This window comes from Chlamydotis macqueenii, chromosome 5 (assembly GCF_036417535.1).
Source record: "Chlamydotis macqueenii isolate bChlMac1 chromosome 5, bChlMac1.mat, whole genome shotgun sequence".
Lineage (NCBI taxonomy): Eukaryota > Metazoa > Chordata > Aves > Otidiformes > Otididae > Chlamydotis > Chlamydotis macqueenii.
The window spans coordinates 66,291,596-66,311,882 of record NC_141560.1 but is presented as its reverse complement, the minus strand read 5'-3'; the positions used below and the strand labels follow the sequence as shown (position 1 = coordinate 66,311,882).

The 20,287-nt window shown below is 35.4% G+C and overlaps 1 protein-coding gene across 1 annotated transcript in view; it reads left to right on the top strand.

Moving 5' to 3' along the window:
* The window catches only part of ANO3 (anoctamin 3), a 196,128-nt gene that overhangs the window by 117,991 nt on the left and 57,850 nt on the right, over window positions 1–20,287 (top strand). The window contains exon 4 of the mRNA XM_086748795.1: window positions 11,274–11,410. Within this exon, the coding sequence (XP_086604921.1) occupies window positions 11,274–11,410 (137 nt within the window). The remainder of the gene's footprint in view (window positions 1–11,273; window positions 11,411–20,287) is intronic.

Genomic DNA, 20,287 nt, shown 5'->3' with positions numbered 1-20,287 from the left:
ACTAATTGTTTACACATACATGTGCTGATATTATTGCACATTTGTGTATGACAGCAGTAACTTTCTCAGTGTAAGAGATGTGCTGGTTTTCATTCACGTCACCTCGGTTTAAACTGAGAAGAAACATGGAGGGCTCAGTGTAAATAATTGTATTTATTAATACAATTTAATAAATTGTATTAAACTTTGGCATGGATGTTTCACCAGTTCTGACAACAGCTATGCTCTTTGAAGAGACAGAAAAAATATTTAAATGGTAGCCCTTTGCTTAATTCATTAATATGCCTGTGTTAGTTGCGTCAACCCCAAATTAGATCACTGAAATCTAATCCCAAATTAGATCAGTGAAGGTATTCTGTGTTTACAGAAGTGTAATTGATTAGGATGTTCAGCTACACGCAAGAAAGGAAACAGTCTTTATAAATAAGTCCCAGAAGTCAGTGGTAAGAATTGCCTTAGGTAAAAATCAGTGTTACCAGTTAGGTTCATGAAGAGAAATCAGGGACAGTTAAAGGTGCATTTTAAAAAATGGCTTTTCTGTAAACCTTCAAAATACAGTTTGTTTGTGCATGAGGATTCTACTTATGTGGGTTAGAATTTGTTTCCCAGACTAAAACTTTCCTCTTTAGCCTTAATCTGAGGGTTAAAAAAAAAGAAAGAGAGAGACTATTGCTGCTTGAACTTTGATCACCAAATAGGTGAGAATGATGCAGTGCTGCTACGTGCTTTAGTCAGTAGTCTGGCACTTTGATGGAGTTTGCAAAATAGGCCGATTAATGGATATCAGCTTCTTAGTGAACCTTTTCAAACTGCTCTCCTGAGAATGTGAAAGAAAGCTGAATTAAGTGAATGTGGTGAATTTTTAAATAGGCAGCATCATGGAAGTGTACAAAAATAGGCCAAATCGCTTTCTCCCCTTTCAGAATTGTGTCCATAGGCAAACTTATCTTCTTGTGGAAAGTGGATTAATAGAAGAATTAATAGAATTAAAAGACGATTTCTACTTCAGTGGAAAGATTCTCTTTTATTTCAGTTGACTACAGATGAGGCCATAAATGTGTTGGACTTGTTTAGGCAGTGATGTCAATAGATTTATAAAGTAAGCAGCTAATGTGTTACGTCTTTGTCAGTGCTAACACAGACAAACGAGATTGAGGGCATTATGGATTTGTGGGCTTTCACCTCTGTCAGTTTGAGGTGGTAAGTAGTGGTTTTAGTTTGAGGAATCAGTAAATTCAAGCAAAGTAACAGGCGCTGAGCTTCCGTAACATAAGGTTTCAGATGCGCTGGAATACTCAGTGTTTAGCCAAAGCGTCGTGAACTAAGCTTCCCACTGAGTGGAGGTTATGATCAGGGCTTTTGGATCTTACCTAGGTGGAAAGAACCTGTTGCTTGGATCTGGACATTAAATAAAACATTACGCCTTGCATTTCTCAAAGTGTGGTTGTGGAATTTGGTACTCAGTCCAGAGCAAAATCATGTTACTGCTTTTACTTCCTGGAAAAACTGTTTTCTTTTCCTGTATGTTTGCATTGTAGAAGAGTATAAAGTTCTGGTTTAACTGACCTTTGTCTCTTACTGTGACTTGAGTTCACAAAAGATAAAACTAAGATCAGAGTTCCCAGTCCACCAAAGAATGTTAATCTCTCCAGCTCCGCTGCAGCTTCTTTTAAGATTTTTACTCGTCAAATGAGTGAAAGATTCCTGCTTTTTGACTGTTCAGAAAAGGCCTTTTTACCTAAGAACTTCTGCAAGAGACCAATATGCCTGCTAACCCATATAATGTAGTTAGTGAAAAACTAATGGCAGTGAATTTATTCTTGACAAGACAGATTCATTTTTGTCGACTCATTTAGCTACAAGTAGCTAGTCAAATCCTATAACCACACACATGGGGTGTGATAAGAACATTCCAAGTTGTCAAGACTTCTTCAGAACTATTTACACAAGATTAGAAGAGGGTAGGATTTCTCGCCATGGTGGAGACGACCGCAGAGTAACCAGTACCCTGCTGCTGAAGCTGTGTCTCAGGGAAGTGGAAGACTGAGCTTCCAGTTACTGAATCGTACAGGAAAGACCAATTTTGTAAGATTAAGTTACAGATTCTCTTGAGGTAATACATTACTTTTTTTTTTCCTGAAAGATGCGTGAAGTTTTTGTTCTAGTATAAAATGGGAAGACTTCAGAGCAGCTTTTATAGGGGCAGTAAAAGTATTTACTGCCTAGGTGTATACTCTTTGGTGCCAGACGCAGAAAGATGCTTATGTGAGATGGCAGGGACAGTCAGACGAAGTCTCAGTGTGGTATTTTGGGTAACATGAACAGTATACCTGTGGTCCAGGACTTACCTGGACTGCTGTCTCCTGTTAATGGAATAGTCACAAATACCTAAAAGGCATAGATTTGGCAGAACAGGAAAAATCTTTTCCATATTTTTTGAGAATTGAGTGTTGGAATCTTTAAGAGGTAAATACAAGAAAAAATTAAAATACTTGTGTTATATTTGTAAATACATGTAAATTTGTGTTATACAAGAACTTGGATGTTAAAGTCAGAACTCATTGCTGTAACACTATAATTCCAGCATCATCCATTTTTTAATACATTTAAAAGTTACACTGATGATACACAGACATTTGATATTCATTCAACATTATGCTTTTGTTTCAAAGTCTTCTCTCTGTGGATACTTGCTTAAAGATGTAGTGTATATTTATATTCCATTGTGTTTTACTGTGTTTTATTTTTCTTCTGAAAGATATGCTCAGTAATTAGTTTATTCGAGCTGGATTTAAATGACATAGCTTTAACTTCAATTACTAAATTTCTGGCTTTACTGCAGCTACCAATAATAGCTTGTGGCTTTAGTTGGAGCTGGAAAAAAAAAAAGTGGGGAATGGGTAGTTCCTAGTAGCTACATAATGACTACATACAGAAAGTTGCATTAGTAAAAATCTGTTTCCTCTAGAATTTTTTAAGCTCTAGAAACAGCAGAACTGCAGCCACGTTAAGGTTAAGTAATGAGTTAGTTAATCCAGGAGCTGCTCCACTAGTGTGGGGCTACGTCTGTGTGTGCATGCATGTAACAGTAATTGGTAAAGTTTTAAATAACACTTTTCTTTTTCCTTAAAGGCCATTATATGCATAAAGAGAATGACCCTTATCTTTGAATGATCACTAGTTTGGCTGGCCATCTTTTCTAAAATAAATTTGAATTTTGATTAAGGCTATTTGTACTAAAATTTTATCTCCATGAACAGTTGAAAGATCTTCAGTAATCTCTGTTAAAATTATAGGAGGTGCTTACTTAGTACCTATCTGGAGTTCTGAGTTTACTTTAGAAATCAATTGACTGAATGTAAGAGAAGTTAGCTGTTCTTTATTACTGACTGAAAAGTGCTCTTGCATTAAGCTGGAGAGAATTTACATGATTTGCAGGAGAATGTTTTACTTTAGTTCAGTAATAACTTCCTTTTTCAAAGAAGAATCGATTTTTTTTTTCTTGATGTAACTAAGAGGAACACTCTTTTAATGCATGGTACAAGTGAAAAAGAACAGTGTAAGGTGTAAAGGCTTACAAGACCAGGAGATAATATTCCACTGGATAGTCTGATCGTTTCTCAAATTGCCCTTTGGCTTTAGTAAAATTAATAGCAGCACAGCAGCAGTATTTGGACTGAGAGGTGACTTGTTTTTCCGTTTGCTAGGTCCCTTTCCATTGTTAAAATTACTGTCATTGGTGTTGCAAGATTTGACTTCCTTTTTTGATGTTCACTTTCCAATGCTGTGAGCCAGAAGTACAAAAGGTATTTCTTAATGCACCACAGATAAATGCCTTTAACGATCCTCTTTATCACATACATAGCTAAGGCATCAAAATTTTCAGGAGTTAGGCCATAGTGGAAATCCAATTAGACTAGGAGAAAAACTTGTGGATCTGATAGTCTGCTTGTTAACTTAAAAATCCAATTATCTCATTCTAACACAAATAAGCATGTAAGTACCTTTCTGCAGATCCTCCCGTCAGAAATGGTGGAGAATCATCCGAGGATCTGCCCTCCATTCTTAGGTTGAAATACTTCATTTCAAATAAGATGTGAAAAATGACTAATGGATAATATAATCAACAGAAATTGGCATTCAGGATTTAAATATAACGATTGTGTAATCTTAAGTTATGTGGCAAATAAAGCCAAGGCTCATTAGCAAATAAAACAACACTAATTAATTTCTTCTTTTTTAATTTTTTTTTCTGAATTAGGTTAATTATGAGGGATTTATGCATAGTAAGTCATCTTCCTTAGCATGACATGAAATCATTCTTAGATAGGAACTTAATCATGAATAAAGCAACTAATAATTTTGCTGTAACGGTTACCTTGTATTCTGAATGTACCCTAAATCCTGTTACTACAAAACTTATATATAAGAACCTCCCTTATTTATATTGCGTGCTGCAATGTAGAGAACTGAGAAATGAAGACCTAACCAAAATTAACAATCCAACAAGCTATCAAAGTAACTGCCTGATAAAAGCTTTTTTTGGTGCTCGATTATGGAAGCGCTTTTTAGTGAATTTTGATTAAGTGATGGTGTGATAAGTTGAAATGGACAGAATAACCTGTGCAATGTATACAATGTTAACATCTAAGGAGGGACTGAAAGATCATAGAAGCTGTGACTCAAGAAAACAGAGTTCACATTCTGCTTTAACAGAAACGTGGCGTTTCCGTTGTGACTTCTAGAATTATTTTTTCAAAAGCTTATGGTCCTTGGGCAATGCCTTCATAGGTAAGGGCCATTATACCTCTGCTGACTGTGTTGCGAGACAGCTGAAAAGCTGCATTAGGACAGTTTTTCCTGCACCTGATGTGTGAGGGAGTTGTCTTGTATTAGAGTTGGTTCACGCCTGGAGAGCTGGCAGCATGGATGAGGAAGCTGTGTGATCCGTTATGAGCATAATTCTCGCTGACATGTAATAAGGATTAGTCTTCAGAAAGCTTAATATTGCGGTTCAAAATATCAAAGTGCTTGAGGCATTTAATGTGCCTGTACCAATTTTGTACACCATCTTAACTCCTCCAAACAGCACTAATACCTTCCTGACTCCATTTTTAAAAAGGAGAAACCTTCTGTGTAACGGTTACCACTGTCTGAAAGCTCATGAGAAAATGTACGTTAAGAAAAGCCTGTGCTTGTCTGTTATGGTAATTTTTTTATATATAAATACACATACACAGGTAGCTGAACGCCTTCTGTGTTACATACACAATATAGTATTCCAGGTACACAGCACAGTAAAATAAGACCTAAATCCATCACAGTGCCACTTATCCAGGTGTCTAATGATATCCTTCTCCAGGTTATTTGTTATTAGGACAATAGAGGATTAATTTCTTGACCAATAATCTTATTCTTACTAAAGCTTTACAAGGCCTGTCCCTAAATGTGTAAAGGCTCAAAGGGTGGAGTCGAGAGTCATATCGAAGTTTGTGAAACAGAAACTATTTAGGAATAATTTTTGTATTAATTTTCCTTTCCATAACTGTGTCACATTTCAATTGAAAAATATTTGCTATCATATACTACAGTTATCTAAAATATATTAGTGGATTGCACATTACAGAGAAATTGAAACAAATGCTTTTTATCCTGTAACTGTCATAAAATGAACATCTGCTCTTGGCCCTTCAGAAAAATAGGGTAGCAAGGAAGGTAGCCAAGCAGTTAAAAAAGCCCCAAAAAGAAGATGCAAGGTGTGGACCTAGAAATCAATTTCTAAACTAAATGCTTCTGTATTGTTAGGTAAAAAAACCTCCCAGAAAGAAAAGCCTCTCCAACATTTTGTCATGTAAGTGTCCTTGGGGCAAATCTCACTGTCATGCATCAAGCAGAGCAAAACTGTATGTCAGGAAGCATAGATAGGTTTTTGTGATGTCTGAAGACTGAATTGAGTCATCATGGCTCTGTATTACAAGATAGCAAAACAAAGCAACTACCAGGATGAAGAGATCTGTCATCCGCTTGATTAATGCTTGTTGAATCTCTTTTAAAACACTTTATACTTGAGGGTGGATCCAAGCTGACAGTACGCATTACTTAGTTGTATGTTCAGGTGTGCCAACGATTATAAGTATATACCTAATTAAATATAAGTATGTACCTAGTTAAAGTCCTTGGCTTACTGAATAGTGAAATTCCCATTGACTGCATTGAAATATGACTTGTTCTCAGCTTCTAGAATTACAAGCTGTCACCATTTTCTCTGATTCAATATCCTCAAAGTTATTTAAAATTCAGCCTTTTTTTTTTTCTGTCTTATTTGTGCAGTGTTAGGGAAAGCTAAACAGTTTAATACAGAAACCTTCCTTTTCCTGACTTGAAGTCATAATACCATATTAATTTTCCTTTCTGTAACAGGTCACTTGCGGCTTGCAAACTGTATATATAACTTTAATGATTTTTTTTTTTTAACAAAACTTTTTATGTGACAGCAGTTCAAAAATATCCCAACTACCACACAAGTTTTAATTGATGTAATTGAATAAGTGAAATACATCAGCATGGTGTTGTTACTGGCTATAGTAATTGCTTAAAAATGCATTACAGTTACTTTGTATAGTTGTTCACTCAGTATTGCAAGCATGTAGTGTTTTAAATATAAGATTTTGTAGAATTACTATTTAAATCTTTCTCTTTCTTTATAGTAGGTACTCTGAAAACTCACATAAAGAGGTTGTGTAAAGTCATGTACATTCTGTTTGCATTAGCAATAATATTTTACCTGAACAGCCATGAAAAACGGCGATTCTGCCAGGAGCTCAAAAAAAAAGGGAGGGGTTAAGAATGAAGGAAGATGTCCTTTAGATGTCCTTGTTGCTTTGAGGACATGGACATGAGCATACACCAGTCCCATCCTCCCATTTGCAGTTCTCCCACTGCAGCTCTTTTCTTTTTTACACCAATCATGGGGTTTTTTCTCTCTATTTTTTCTTTTTTCTTTACATCTCTTAAGGTTTGGCAGAGTTTCAAAGTTGTTCAGATAACTCTAGATCTGCCGTTTACTTTAATATTAATCTAGGAGAGCTGTTTTTAGGCAAGACTCTCCCCAGTAGGACGGAAACTATTTTATGTTTTGGTTGGTGTTTGTTTGGTTTTTTTGTTGTTTTTTTTTCCTTTTATTTTATTCTGCAGTAAAGGAGAAATGGAACAATCTTTCATAAGCAACTATTACAGTCTTTGCCAACTTTGCCAGATTTTTACATTGACAAAAAGGTTTTTAGACATTTTTGGAAATCACTGTTCAATCTGGTACCTTACTGAAGTGTAAGTGTAGATTAACTGAAAGCTAATACACTGTGTCTGCTCAGCTGATGTGCTTCAACATACAAACATTGATCACTGGCCATTGTAGAGCAGCATTTTAGTGATTAGATTTACACAGCTGAGAATCCGATCAAATTTTTAGCTCTGCAAAGAGGAAAAAAAATTTAAAAAAAAAAGCCACATTTAGTAAAAAACTTATGAGTGCTTTGAAGTCCCCTGGCATACAGGAATGGGTCTCCTAGCTCATGTCTTTCAGATGTGGCCAGTGAAGCACAGGTGGGACAGCACTTACTGACAGTGGGGAGGAGAACATACGCCTGGGGACGTGAGCAACGATCTCTAGTCTGTTAAGGAGCCATCTTTCTGTTAGTTGGTGTAAAAGCCTGAGCTTCTAGAGTAATATGAACTGGATTTGTTGGGGTTTTTTTTAATCTCCTTTGGCTTCTTGCCTACCCCCTCCGGAAGCCAAGCAGGCTAGTTGTGGTGGTTGGCATTAGAGCCCATCCAAGAACTAGAAGAGCAGGGAGCACTGGCAGTTCTTCTCACCAGTAACAAGTAAATGAGTTGTCATAGGCCAGGGAAGGCATGATGGGAAATAAAAAAGGAAGTAAACAGTAGCTTGCCCCCACAGTACAGAAGGAAAGAGCTTGAGGCAGCCAAGCTTTTCTCATGACGTTTTGTGGAGCCGCAGCCAAATAAAGACTCCATGTTTGAATTTAAAGATGCATACTTATAATGGAAGTCAAATAGCAAGACTGTTAGTCTATGTCATTGTTTTTGGGGTATGTTGCACTGAAAATGTCCTTGGGCAGTACAGCTCCAGCCGTGACATTCAGGGATGCTATCTTGATTTGGCTTGCAGTAATCCCAAATGGCATTTAAAACACAAAACAAAATAATAATAGAGACTGTGGAGGAAAGAATGGCAGAAAATAGTGTTACCTTATAGACAAACACTATGTTGTGGTAATTCAGAAACTGCAGTTATTGAAGAAAGGCTTAAGGAGTTAAATCACTATATTGTAGTACACATTGGTGACACTAGGAATTGTCAAGCTCAAGTTACTTTAGATCGTGTAAGTTTATCTTTCAGGGAACATAATTTTGGCTTAGTGGGTGGGAAAATTACAGAAGAGAGACTTTCTCTTTTAATAAAAGTGGTGGGTACCTTATTACAGAAAAAGCACCTGATCCTAGAAGCATACAAAAACATAGTCAATGCTATTAGTGGCAAAGGTTCATTTCTGTCACCTTCTCTCAAGATCTTTTTCTAAATCCAACAAATTTTGTTGTCTATTATTTAAAAATTTTAAAATTAATCAAAAGAAATTTACAAAAAGTTCAACTTAAGAAACAAAATGAGCCTCACAAAACGAGCCTCACAAAACACACACACACGTTGCAGTTGTTCTTTCTAATCTTTTCTGGTGTAGAAATATGATACAATCCATTGAACTTCTTTGAGTATAATTATTTATAGTAAAGATTTTGGTTTAATATGTGCTGCAGAAGCATAATTTAGGTGTTTTGTTGACATTCATGTCTAAAACTACATGAATGCTAAGAAAAATGCACACTTGTGAATATACTTTTAAAATATGGATTGTATGCCATGTCTCTCAATCTGACATTTTTTTCAGACAGCTATAACAAATGCTTATTCAAGTGCAATTTTTAGATGCTTTATTTTAATCTTAATTCCTCCCCTTTTTACTGTATTGATAACCATCACTTTGTAGGACAGTGTGCTGTAGGTGCATAAAATAAGTCATCAGCTGCTGAAAGGTAGAATAGTATTCTTAAATTTTTTTATAAGAAATGTACCTTTTTAATTCTAAATTTCTTTGGTTTTTTTTCTGTTGCTAAAACCTTTTTTGACTACATTTCAGACAAGATAGCAAGTATCTCTAAATGGAAGGTAATTTTTTTTTTTTTTTTTTTTACAGAAAATACATGCTACAATTTAAAAGCTGTGTCCTTGAAAACATAAAAATGTTTAGCAGGTAGAAGTATGTTGAGCACTAAAGGAAAACTCATTTCATAACTTTAAATAGAACATTATGTACCTTTGCAAAGGTTTTTTTTTTATGGAGTATTAGGTGTACTCATAATGTCTAATCCTCTAAAACTTCCCTCATAAAAATAGACTTTTAAATGTATGTAAAGTCTTTCTTTGAGCTTAAACAGCCTATGTAGATGCAAACGTTTAGGTTTCGTAGGCCTGTCTCTTTTCATTTTCCTGGGTTCTGTTACAAGACCTTGATCTTCAGTAGAGCTGAGGGCTCATCACACCTGGGCTTGAGTCAAATCTGCAAAGCTGCTTAACTGTCCTGTTTCCTACTTTGTGTACCTACTACTTGAAACCTTCATAGTCTTTTTACTACATTCACTATATTACACAGAGTAACCTGTATATTAGGTTAAAACATTGTTTAAAATAAATAAAGTCTCTGAGTTTGGTGCTCTGACAATTAAAATGAGTTATTACACACATTAAGAAATCCCTTCACAGATTTACTGAGTTTAATATCAGTCTCTGAAATTACCGAGGGCTCGTTTTGTGTAATCATTATGTAAGCTGCTAAATTGCAGAAAAAACAGCTCTTGGTAAATATTGCAGTTTAATATTCCATCTCAGAAATGCCTAGGCTACATGAGATAATTGTGGGTTGTTTTTTTTTTTTTTCTGTACTGCTTTCTGTGGAGAATTTAACTGAACAACTTAATGAAAAATACTTTGTTGTTGTAGATGAGCTTTTATGAATATAAAATTCAGGAAATTCAAGATTGTGGTTCCCACAGCAACCATGACTTGTTTCTTGGCTTCTATTTAGGGTTTAGAATTACTGGGCTAAATGCTGTTCCCAGTTCCCCTGACTTTTCCCATGTTGATGTGAAAGCTGGGATGAGAACTTGGCTCAGGATTTGTGGGTAACTTTTTTGTCTGAATATGTTTCTATTTCCTATTTGTCCAAGATATAATTGTGTGGGAATAATTATTCCATCTTTTTCATCTCTAAAATGTTTTTTTTTCAAGACTAACAGTTTTCCAACATGGTCCAATGTGGTACAGGCATTACCCCTCATTTTACTCCTACTGGGTGTATAGGTTAGGAATTGTCATGATTTTTTGATGGAGAATGTGCAAGGAAATTAAATGTCTGGGAAAAAAAGTCTCCCTTCTGATAGAGGATGTAGAGTGACTCAGAGACTGAAGTCCTTCTAACTTGCTTGCAGTGATGATGCAGGAGGAATTTTAATCTGAGACAGTGGCTCAGTCACCTGCAGCTATCTTAGGATACTCAACTAAGTTTTAAATAGAAACTTTTGTTGAAGAATTAAAAACAAATCAAATGAAAAAGGAAAACACTTTCTTCATGGTGTCAGCTATCTTCTACCACCATCTTTTTCCACCTCTTAAAATGTGTTCTGAAGTGGTCACTGCAATACTTTAATATACAAATTTTCAAATATCTCATGATGAGCGGCGTATGTGTAGGGGAGTCAGGCATTTTGACTACTTATTTACATTTAAGATGTTACTCTGGTCTCCAGGATGCACCTGCCTGTTTGATAACACATTTTGAATCTCGACAGTTGTGATTCAAGCACAAAAGCATTTGAATATTCAGTTTATATTGCTTTATGTTTAGTTGTTTTTGTTTTTTTTTTTAAAGTACTGTGAAGAATGTTGTGGGCTATTTTGATTCTCATGTTAACAGAAAAAAAAAAGTTTATATAGGACTTCTACTAAAAATAGAAGTCACTTGTAGCTTAAGACAAACATTACAACATTTCAAATAAGACTTTTGCAGGAAAGGGCAGAATATAAGTTATTGAAAAGTGGACACTTAAAAGGAATATTCGACAATACTGTAACAATACTGTCAGTTTCTCTCCACTATAACCTACAGTTGCCCCACTGTTTTCTTCTGTTTTTCCTTCAGACACGGGAAAGGACAAAGATGCATACACAGATGATTCAGAACATGGAAATTATGATGCTCGTACAGATCAGTCATTGCTTATTCAAAACAAGCTTACCAGACAGAAAACAGAGCCTCGGACTAAATCATCCTTGAAGGTAATGGACACAGAACTTTATTAATAAAGTGTCAATTGTCAGAATATACTTAAATATTTTTAAAATATATTTTTAAGGGATTAGATAAGTTGCAGCTTAAATAAATAGGCATCTCATGGTAAGAAATTTAGGTGGCTCCCATATTATAGTTTGACCTACAAGGGATTCTCTGTACCAAAAGCAACTGAAATTATATAGAATCAAGGGTTCTAATGATTCATATTGACTCATCTTCTTTCAGAAACTTTATACTGCACAGAATTTAGGATGTAGGATTCCCCGCATAGAGTGAAAATCGTATCAGCTGGGAGGCCTCAAGAAGTTAGGAGAGTTTAGAAGAACTCAATTCGTGTAGCAAATGTAGTGGTTGAGAGTGCTCTAAAGTGTAGGATTCTCCTTCTAAGCAAAATCCAAATGATAGCTAGACACATCGAATGAAAGGTAAAATTCACTTAATGTATAGGAGAGTGTAGGAGTATTTTCAGGAACCTCAACTAAAACATGGGGAAAGCCGTCTCACCAGATAAAACTGACATGTTATCTTGCTTAGTAATTACCTAATCACAGTATTCATCACAATGCATTTTCCACAGCAGTTCATCCACTATAATGCTAAAGAATTAGGACTGAGTTTTACTTCAAAACATGTATTTTTTTGAGTCTCACTCTGGACGGGGAAATCCTTAATTCTTCTTTCCATTAAGCATTCTTTAAGGTTCTGTGCTTTACATAGAGGATACCCTTCGGCAGGCCGTTACGCAATTCTCTCACCCATTATGCCTGTGGCACTTTGTAATTCTAGCATTGAACGCGTGTTTCACAGGAGTTATGTAATTGTTGTAAAGCTTATTCTCTCAGTCGCACTGATCATCATTACTGCAGGGTTCCGGAACACAGGTAGCATATTGATGTGACCCGAGACTTCATTGCATGGGATACTTTTAGAAAAAAAAACTGTTACAATAATACCTGTCTAATAATTTTGGTTTACAGGTAATCATATTTACAGATCAGAAAGCTGTGACCTGAAAATGAAACATCAGTAATGACAGAGAAGGATTGTTTGTTGATCTAAACCATTGCAGTGAGAACTTTTTGCTTTCACAGACTTTTTTTTTTTTGGTCTGTTTCTACATGGCTAGCTGAATTAAGACAGAAATAGTGATGAATGCTCTTCTTTGATTTTATTGATTAGGTAGACAAAGCCTTTTATGTCAAATGTGGCCTAAAAGACAGGAAAAATAATGCAGAATTTGCAGAATTTAGACTGTATTATAGAGAACGAAATATTTTTAACAACAAGTAAGACTGCTACCAAAAAATGTAGTAACAGATAATGTCTATTTAGTAACAGGCATTTCATTGTACTAAAGCAAAATGTTTTTTCTATTTTCTTGTAAAATAGAAAATTACCACTAGCTGTGTCTTCTCCAAGCCCTGCATTCAGGACTGATACAAAGTTTATAGGCAGCCAGTAAGCTAACTTTCTTTCAAAGTTTATAGAGGAGCCTTGTATTTGTTTTAAGTTTAAACAAAAATGCACTTTTTATGTCTCAAACTTCCTATGTCCTGACCTACTGAACAAAGTGCTTCAGAGTTTAAAAACAGTTTTCTGAAGCCACATCTGGCTCTTAGCCTTGACAACTCCTTTTATCACAGCAATTACTTTGGAAACTTCCTTCTGGTTTTATAGTGGTTTTACAAATGAGGCAACCAAGCAGGATTCTCCTCCTGTTTACTGTGTGTGCCTGCCTCCACAGGAAAAAGGCAGAGGGGATTTGGATTAGTATTATATTAGAAAAGAAGGTTACTGTTTTGCCTTTGGGTTACTGTACAAGTCTTTGTGGCAATTAGTGGGAGATGTCTAAGGGAAACTTCTTCCGGAAATGGATGTAAAACTAGCATAAGGAGGCTTATTGTTTTTGAGACTGTTCAAAGCACAGAAGACAACTCTACGGCTTTAGAGCTGGTAAGTACTCTCATATATTTGGAAAATAAACTGATCTATCATGATTAAGAAAGTCTCTTCAAACTGACCAGAGAATGAAAATGAGGAACACTGCACTGGCAAAGCATGCAAGGATGAAAGCTTATTCTTATTCTCTGCTTGTTAATGATTTTAATTTGGGCTTGGTTTGGAAGAGTTGCTTTACACCTGAGAGACTAAGGGAAAAATTGCTAAAAAAGTTATCTGCAATTAATGCTTGGTACTATTATCTGTCTCAGTGATGAGCTACTTGAATACTTCAGCAATAATGAACTTGTCTTGCTGACATGATGAAAGCCATACATGTTTTTTTTCAGGAATTGTTTAGTGTTTCAGATCACATACACGATGTGACGCTTCCGTAAATCTGATATGTATTGCTGCAGTTTTAAAGCTTTGGAAACATCAGATAATTTTTTATAGCATCTGGATACCAACATTCATCTTGATAGTCATCTGCTTTTCTCGTTTCCTTGAATATGATTTATACCTCATAATTGCCCTTAGATTATGTTGGTATCATTTCAGAATCCACAGATTTCGTATTGAAAAAATGTTCAGACCCATTAAAAAGCTGTCTTCGCTATCCATCTCTGCCATCTTTTCATCATCAACTGCTGTTGAAATTGTGTAGAAAGTAGGACTTCCTGTATGTGATTCTGCCAAGGGATCTCATGCCGAAGAATGATGCCAACAAGGGGCTGCTGAGCAAAGTGTGGAATGAGTAGTGTCTGCTATTGCGAGGGAAATGTAGGAAATGAGAAGGTCCCTGTCTGGAAAGTTTATATTGGAAATGTTCTAGTTTCACTAAGAAAGGAAAGCAGGCTAAACAGACTTTATCACTTTAATGAAAGGCAACGTTTGTGCAGAGAAGCAGGGAAGTCAGTAGCAGTGAGTTCTTTTCTGTACCAATTGCTATCACGTGTATAGTGGCAAGCTAGGAATGTTTGGGAAGTTACGCTTCCATCTCTTTTCATTCACTACATTACTGTTACTCTCTATGATCCAATTAATTTTTAATCACGTATTTTTTTTTCCTCTTAAGTGGTGTATTTTGCTATCTGGCAAGGTAAAGAAAGGATTTATAGAACAAGGTTCACTTATTATCACTATGGGTTCAGGAACGATAAAGAAATGCTGTCTATACAGTAGCCCAGTTCACTGCCTTTTTCTGATATCCACTAATATCAACTATAGTATTGCATGTCCAGACTGGCTTTGTGTTGGGTAGGATCTGAAATGATTTCTTTTTCAGTCTCCGGAAATGTTACATAACTTCTAAGGAATTTTAAATAAGATCTTAAATAAGTAATTGGCCAAAACATATGGGAAATTATATCTAATCAGCTGGACATACTGCTGAAAATTCATTATAAGTTGAGCAAAACTCGGTATGTTCAATGTAGGTTATTACAGTGGTTATTAAAGGATAAATCTACCCAAGGAAACCTGAAATACGTTGTTTAGGCATTTTATTGGATTCTTTGTGATTTTGAAAATAACTGTTCCTCTCTTCTGCAAAACAAATAGTTCACTTGGAAAATTTAATGTAGGTGGTTTTGAAAAATGGAATGAATTAAATGTAATACCTGCAGAATAAAACTCTTCTTCAATCTTAATATTTTATGTTCCACACTTCTGCAGGAATTATTTTCCGGTTTCTTTTTTTTTTCGTGTTTAAGTCTGTAACTTTCAGAGTTGCACAGATTTGTGCTATATGTTCTAATCCTGTCAGTTTATCACTAGTTTCACATACATTATTTCACTCATAATCCTGCTCCTGTGTTCAGTGGAAGTCAGGCATGCATGCTGAAAGAGATGGTTTGACAATAAAAATGTTTTAGTGTATAAATGAGAACAAGATGTTGTCAGTCGACAACAATGTACTGGAAAGGAGAATAGCAAAGGGAGCCTGATAGAAAATGCAGTCTAATAACACAAAAGTAAATAAAGCTTAAAAGGAATGATAACAGATAAAATCATTATCCCGGAATAGAATGACATGGTAAAGTGCAACAAAAGTTAACTTTATGCTTCTAGTGCATGGCTGTCCTCTGCTGTGAGGCTTTGTTTAAAAAGGGGGAAAAAAAAAAAAGATCAGAAAATATTTCAGGAAATGCAGGGAAAGTAGTAATTTTATCATAAAGATGAAAGTTTTAAAAAATTAACGAAAAAATAAACATGTAAAGACAAATTTTCAGTGCTTAAGTCAATATGCTTCTTAAGGCCTTCCTATTAGACTTAAAGAGCAAATAGAAATGGTTAAGTATGAAAAATGGGAAGCCTCCTCCTGTCTCCCAACATTGACTACCACTTACTCATAAGTAACATTAAAGACACTTCCTTTCAAAATTTTTCATAAGGTTACCTAAACCTGCTCCTTTCCTGAAGCAAAATGTATATTTCATATTATATACAAAGATATTTTTTGTGCTTACTCTGAATAGAAGGAAAACGGGGGAAAAAATGTCCTTTGAAGAACCTAAAATAATTACTAATTCTTTAGTTTGCTCCTAAAAAGTTAAACAGCGGTTTTATCAGGAAAGTCAGAAATTTCTGGAAGTCTTCCTCTTTGTTCAGAAAACAGGTAGGTGCAGCCCAGTACAGTGTGGTATACGCAGAAATACGTTAGCATGGGTAATTACAGCAGCCTGTCATCTTAGCCAGGCTGTGTTGTCTCTGGTGCCCAAGATAGTTTGGATATCTTTGCATGTGCAAATATGTCCCCAGTTTTCTTGCCTAGGTTATTATGCTCATGGTTATTTGCAAAAGGAAAAAAAAACAAACCAAAACAAAGCATTATACACTCAAAATCAATCAGTCTGTATTTTTAAGAATTGAAAGGATTAACATAATTTCTGACCCTTCAGACAAAAAAGATGATTACTAACTTAGTCATGTGCTTAGAAAATGTCTAATAAAGCACACCTTAGAGTATTCTTAATCAAAGTATGATTTTTCAGATGTAAAAAATTAGTACTATTTTAAAATCTTTTAAAACATTTTCATGGCTAATTTCATGTAACTTAAGAAGTCTGTAAACTTTTTCAGGTCCCAGGTTTGATTTTTAAATATCCTGAAACAAAGCAAGCATTAATTAGGAATCTCACTTTTGTTTCTGAAATAAACCCATTGCAGTTAGCATCAGAAATGTATTTATTTCCAGAAAATAGTTAAGGGTAGGAGTTGAGTCATAAGCTCTGAATGTAGACACCAATGGCTGGAATGGTGGCATCCTTCTGTGTGAATATTACTGAGGATGGTAATGCAGAGTTCATGGTAACAGTAGTAGGAAAAATTAGTAATCAAAATAAGCGAGGTGGTTTTCGTGAATCAGCCGGTAATCACTCAACTTAATAGCGCCTTATGAAGTTCTAAGAACAATAACAAATTATATTGGAAGAAAGTTTTCTTTTGTGAGAAATAACCATTCTACTCAGAACGGGAAAGCTGTTCATGTAGATTTTGCAGGTTTAGGTAGTTGCCATGCCCAAGGATTTCACACATCAGACTTTACCTCTGTCAGAATTCCTGCCCTAGTTCCTCAAATTGTTTCCATGGCTACTTCTGTCTGATACATGATTTAATAGCCCTGAACTCATCCATCATTATATCTAAAACACCTCTTAAAAACCAAGTCATGAAGAGATAACAGAATACTGCTGTTTCTTGCCCCACCTCTGATAACCAGTGTGTTTTGCCTTCTAAGCTCCATTTTCCCCTTCTTACTCTTCCATTCCAACCTGATTTTCCTTGCAAGTGTGCAAAGTGATTATACGTATATATATCTATATCTATATGTGTCGTTCCATACGGTCCTTTTTGAACTGTAAGACTTCATGCCAATGAACTTTATGGTGTTGTTCACAAAAGCTTTGTGTGTCAGGAGTAGGTTGATGAACATGATGTTGTTTCCATGAGGAAACAAATACATTTCAAAGTCTCTTTATTTGTCTTTCATTCTTCCTCCGATGTTTTCTGGTTCTACAACCTTTCCCTACGTCTTTGTCTCTAAAAACCGCTGCTGGCGAGGTGGTGCTACTGCAGAGTGGTGATGCTGAGACTCAGGGCTTCCATATCCAGTAGTAACATCACTTTTTCTACTGCTGGATTCTTCCTTTCCCTTCTATTTTTATAGTTTCCCTGGGAAAAAAAAACCCAGGACATTTGAGTAAGTCTCTCTTTAATATGTTGCTTCATTATTGGTAAGAGTTTATCAAAATGATTTTTCTCTAGCACATTCAGCTGGCAGAATTCACAAGCTGCCTTAGGGAGGAAATTAATTTTGTTCTAAACATAATCACCTTGAAATAAAAAGATTTTGGGGAGAGAAATTTAGTAAATTTGGGGTAGAGATTGTAAAAGAAGAATCCTGAGGCCCAGCTGTGTGCATCCATCTATCTTTTGGATCCCAGATACTAGTCTGTTGGTATATTTACTTTACATAATTTTAATCATAAAATATAACTATTAAAAGTCTTGTTCCCTGCTCTTCACTTGGCAATTATATGTTAAATAACGGTAATGAAAATCTTGAAACAAGATGAAACAAACAAGTTAGGCAATTTCTTTCATATCTTTTTTCTCACCTCGCTAGTATATATTATTCATTAACTTAAACTTTTCACTATTGTAAAGTGGGGGGAGAGGGAAAGAAAGTATACTGATATATTACAGTGTATTTTTCAGTAATTTTCAACAAGTTTCAAAATTTGCTGGTGGTTTTGCTGTTAATACAATACCGCAAAACTGAAGCCTACCATAACAAGTGATTTACTCTCACCTGAACCTGGAATTTGCTTACTGCTTTGGGAGTGGTTCCAACTCACTCTTCTAGATTTTTTGTTTCTATGTATGGTGTGAAAAATTGGCAAAAGTTTAATCTACAGAGCAGAACAGTAAGCTGAAATCAGTGGAGATGAAATAGTTATAATCTCTGTTAATTGTACTATTTAAATTAATTGGGGAGAGAAAGAGCCTGTAAAACAGCTGTTCCCGCTTTGTAAAGAAGGCATTGCTTATTAATTAGAATCTGAAAAATAATTTATTGAAAAGTCCCTTCAGGATGGCTAAATTCAAGGAAATTCTTCTTGTACAAAATCTGAATAGAAATGTAAATTTTTTATTTTGTAACTTTGCTAAATATTTGTGTAATACTTTTGTTTCGCTTTTTTTCTTGAGCAAAAGCTGCTTTTTCTCAGTTAACTTGATCAACTTGTTTTGTCTAGTGTAAACTGTAAGCTTCAGTTGAATGGTAACGTCAGTATTTTGAATTTTACACTCTTTCAGACTTTGAAGCAGTGTGCCATGTTATTCATTGTAATAATCACAAGCTATGAATCAACCAAAAAATAATGGCAAATAATAAAGAAAACCCAGGAATTGCAAAAGATCTCTAGTGGCAAAGCTTTAGGTAATATTTCACTCTGATACAAACCAGTGTAGTATGATTTTTGCATTGTGAACAAGTTTACTGTTGAGTGGGGAGGTGCTTCACAGCCTCAGTACACAAATAAATAAGGTTTAAAGTTTTTGTATTTAGAGATTCGGGAAGAACAAGGTGAAGCTAAAACTTGGGTTTACAAGCTGAACTATAGAGTCGAAAAGGAGTTTCTCCAATCAAACTTAAATAAGGTTTCGTATGTGTGTAAATGTCAGAGAGCTGATCAGATGGATACTGTTTCAGAAAATCTAGAAAACTGAGAGATCAGTCCTTTTCATACACGTTTTCCAAGTGAAACAGAAAATCTTTGAAACAGTACACAAAATATTTCTCCTGATGCTTTTCTTCTGCAGCATGTTGAAACAAAGGTGAAAGAGTGAATCAGAGATTTATTGGTCTGAAACAGCAGATAAATGTGGTTTTGCCTGAATGCCCATTGTACAAAAAGGCTGAGTCACTGTGCTAGGTGTGGGCAATAGACCTTGACTCGTATGTTTAATTGAAATTGCTTCTCCCTGTTCTGCTTACACGTTATGGAGCTCCTTCAGGTCAACTGAGAAAACACCTAAATCACCAGGTAAATTTTTACCAGTGCAGATATTCCTGCTAATATAGGTGGACAGCCTTGCTTGAGAATTACCCTGAAGTGAAACTAGCAGAATGAAAGTAGCAATAAAGTGAATCAGTCCTGAAATTGATAGGGTATAGGTTGGGTTCACTGCACGATTTGGTAAGTGCCTTCAGTATTGCGCATCTCAACCTGTGGCAGTACTCCTTTGAAAGCGGTCCGAGATGAGTAGATGGAAAATGTATCAGCGCAGCTCATTATTTATTGAACATTACCCCCAAATAATTCTATTTGGTGCGGATGAGTCCGAGTGCTTATTTCCATACTGTTGTTAATCTGTGAAAGAAAACATGTTTTCCCAAGACTGAAGAAAAGCAGATGTTTCAGAAATGCAGTAAGAAGGGCTAGAAATAATAATTCAAAGAAAGGTAGAAGTATATTACAAAAATATAGATTTAATTTGCATAATGTCTGTACAGTAATTGCACAAGCAGAAATTGTGTAAGAGAAGTTCCAGATTTCCCCTTTGGAGGAGTTTTCACCAGGCTTTTTATATGTGGTTTTATCTGCTTTGTGGAGCACAGAAGCTTGCTCTTGTCTGCTTTTGTGAAATACTTGTGCTGGAACTCTTCATTGTTAAAGAGCAGGTTCATTGCTCGTGTCATGTACCTGAAAAAAGTTTGGGTATTCAAAAACTGGCATATTCAAATTTGCCTTTTCAGATCTTTCGTCTACTACCTCACCTTCAAACCTCTGTGTCTTCTATCTTTAGATCATTACATCTATGACATTTAAAAAAAAAGAATAAAAATTAATGCTTACTTTTGAAAAGTGTCATCTGGAAAAGAAAGACAGTTGATGCTATCACCAGCTGCTGAG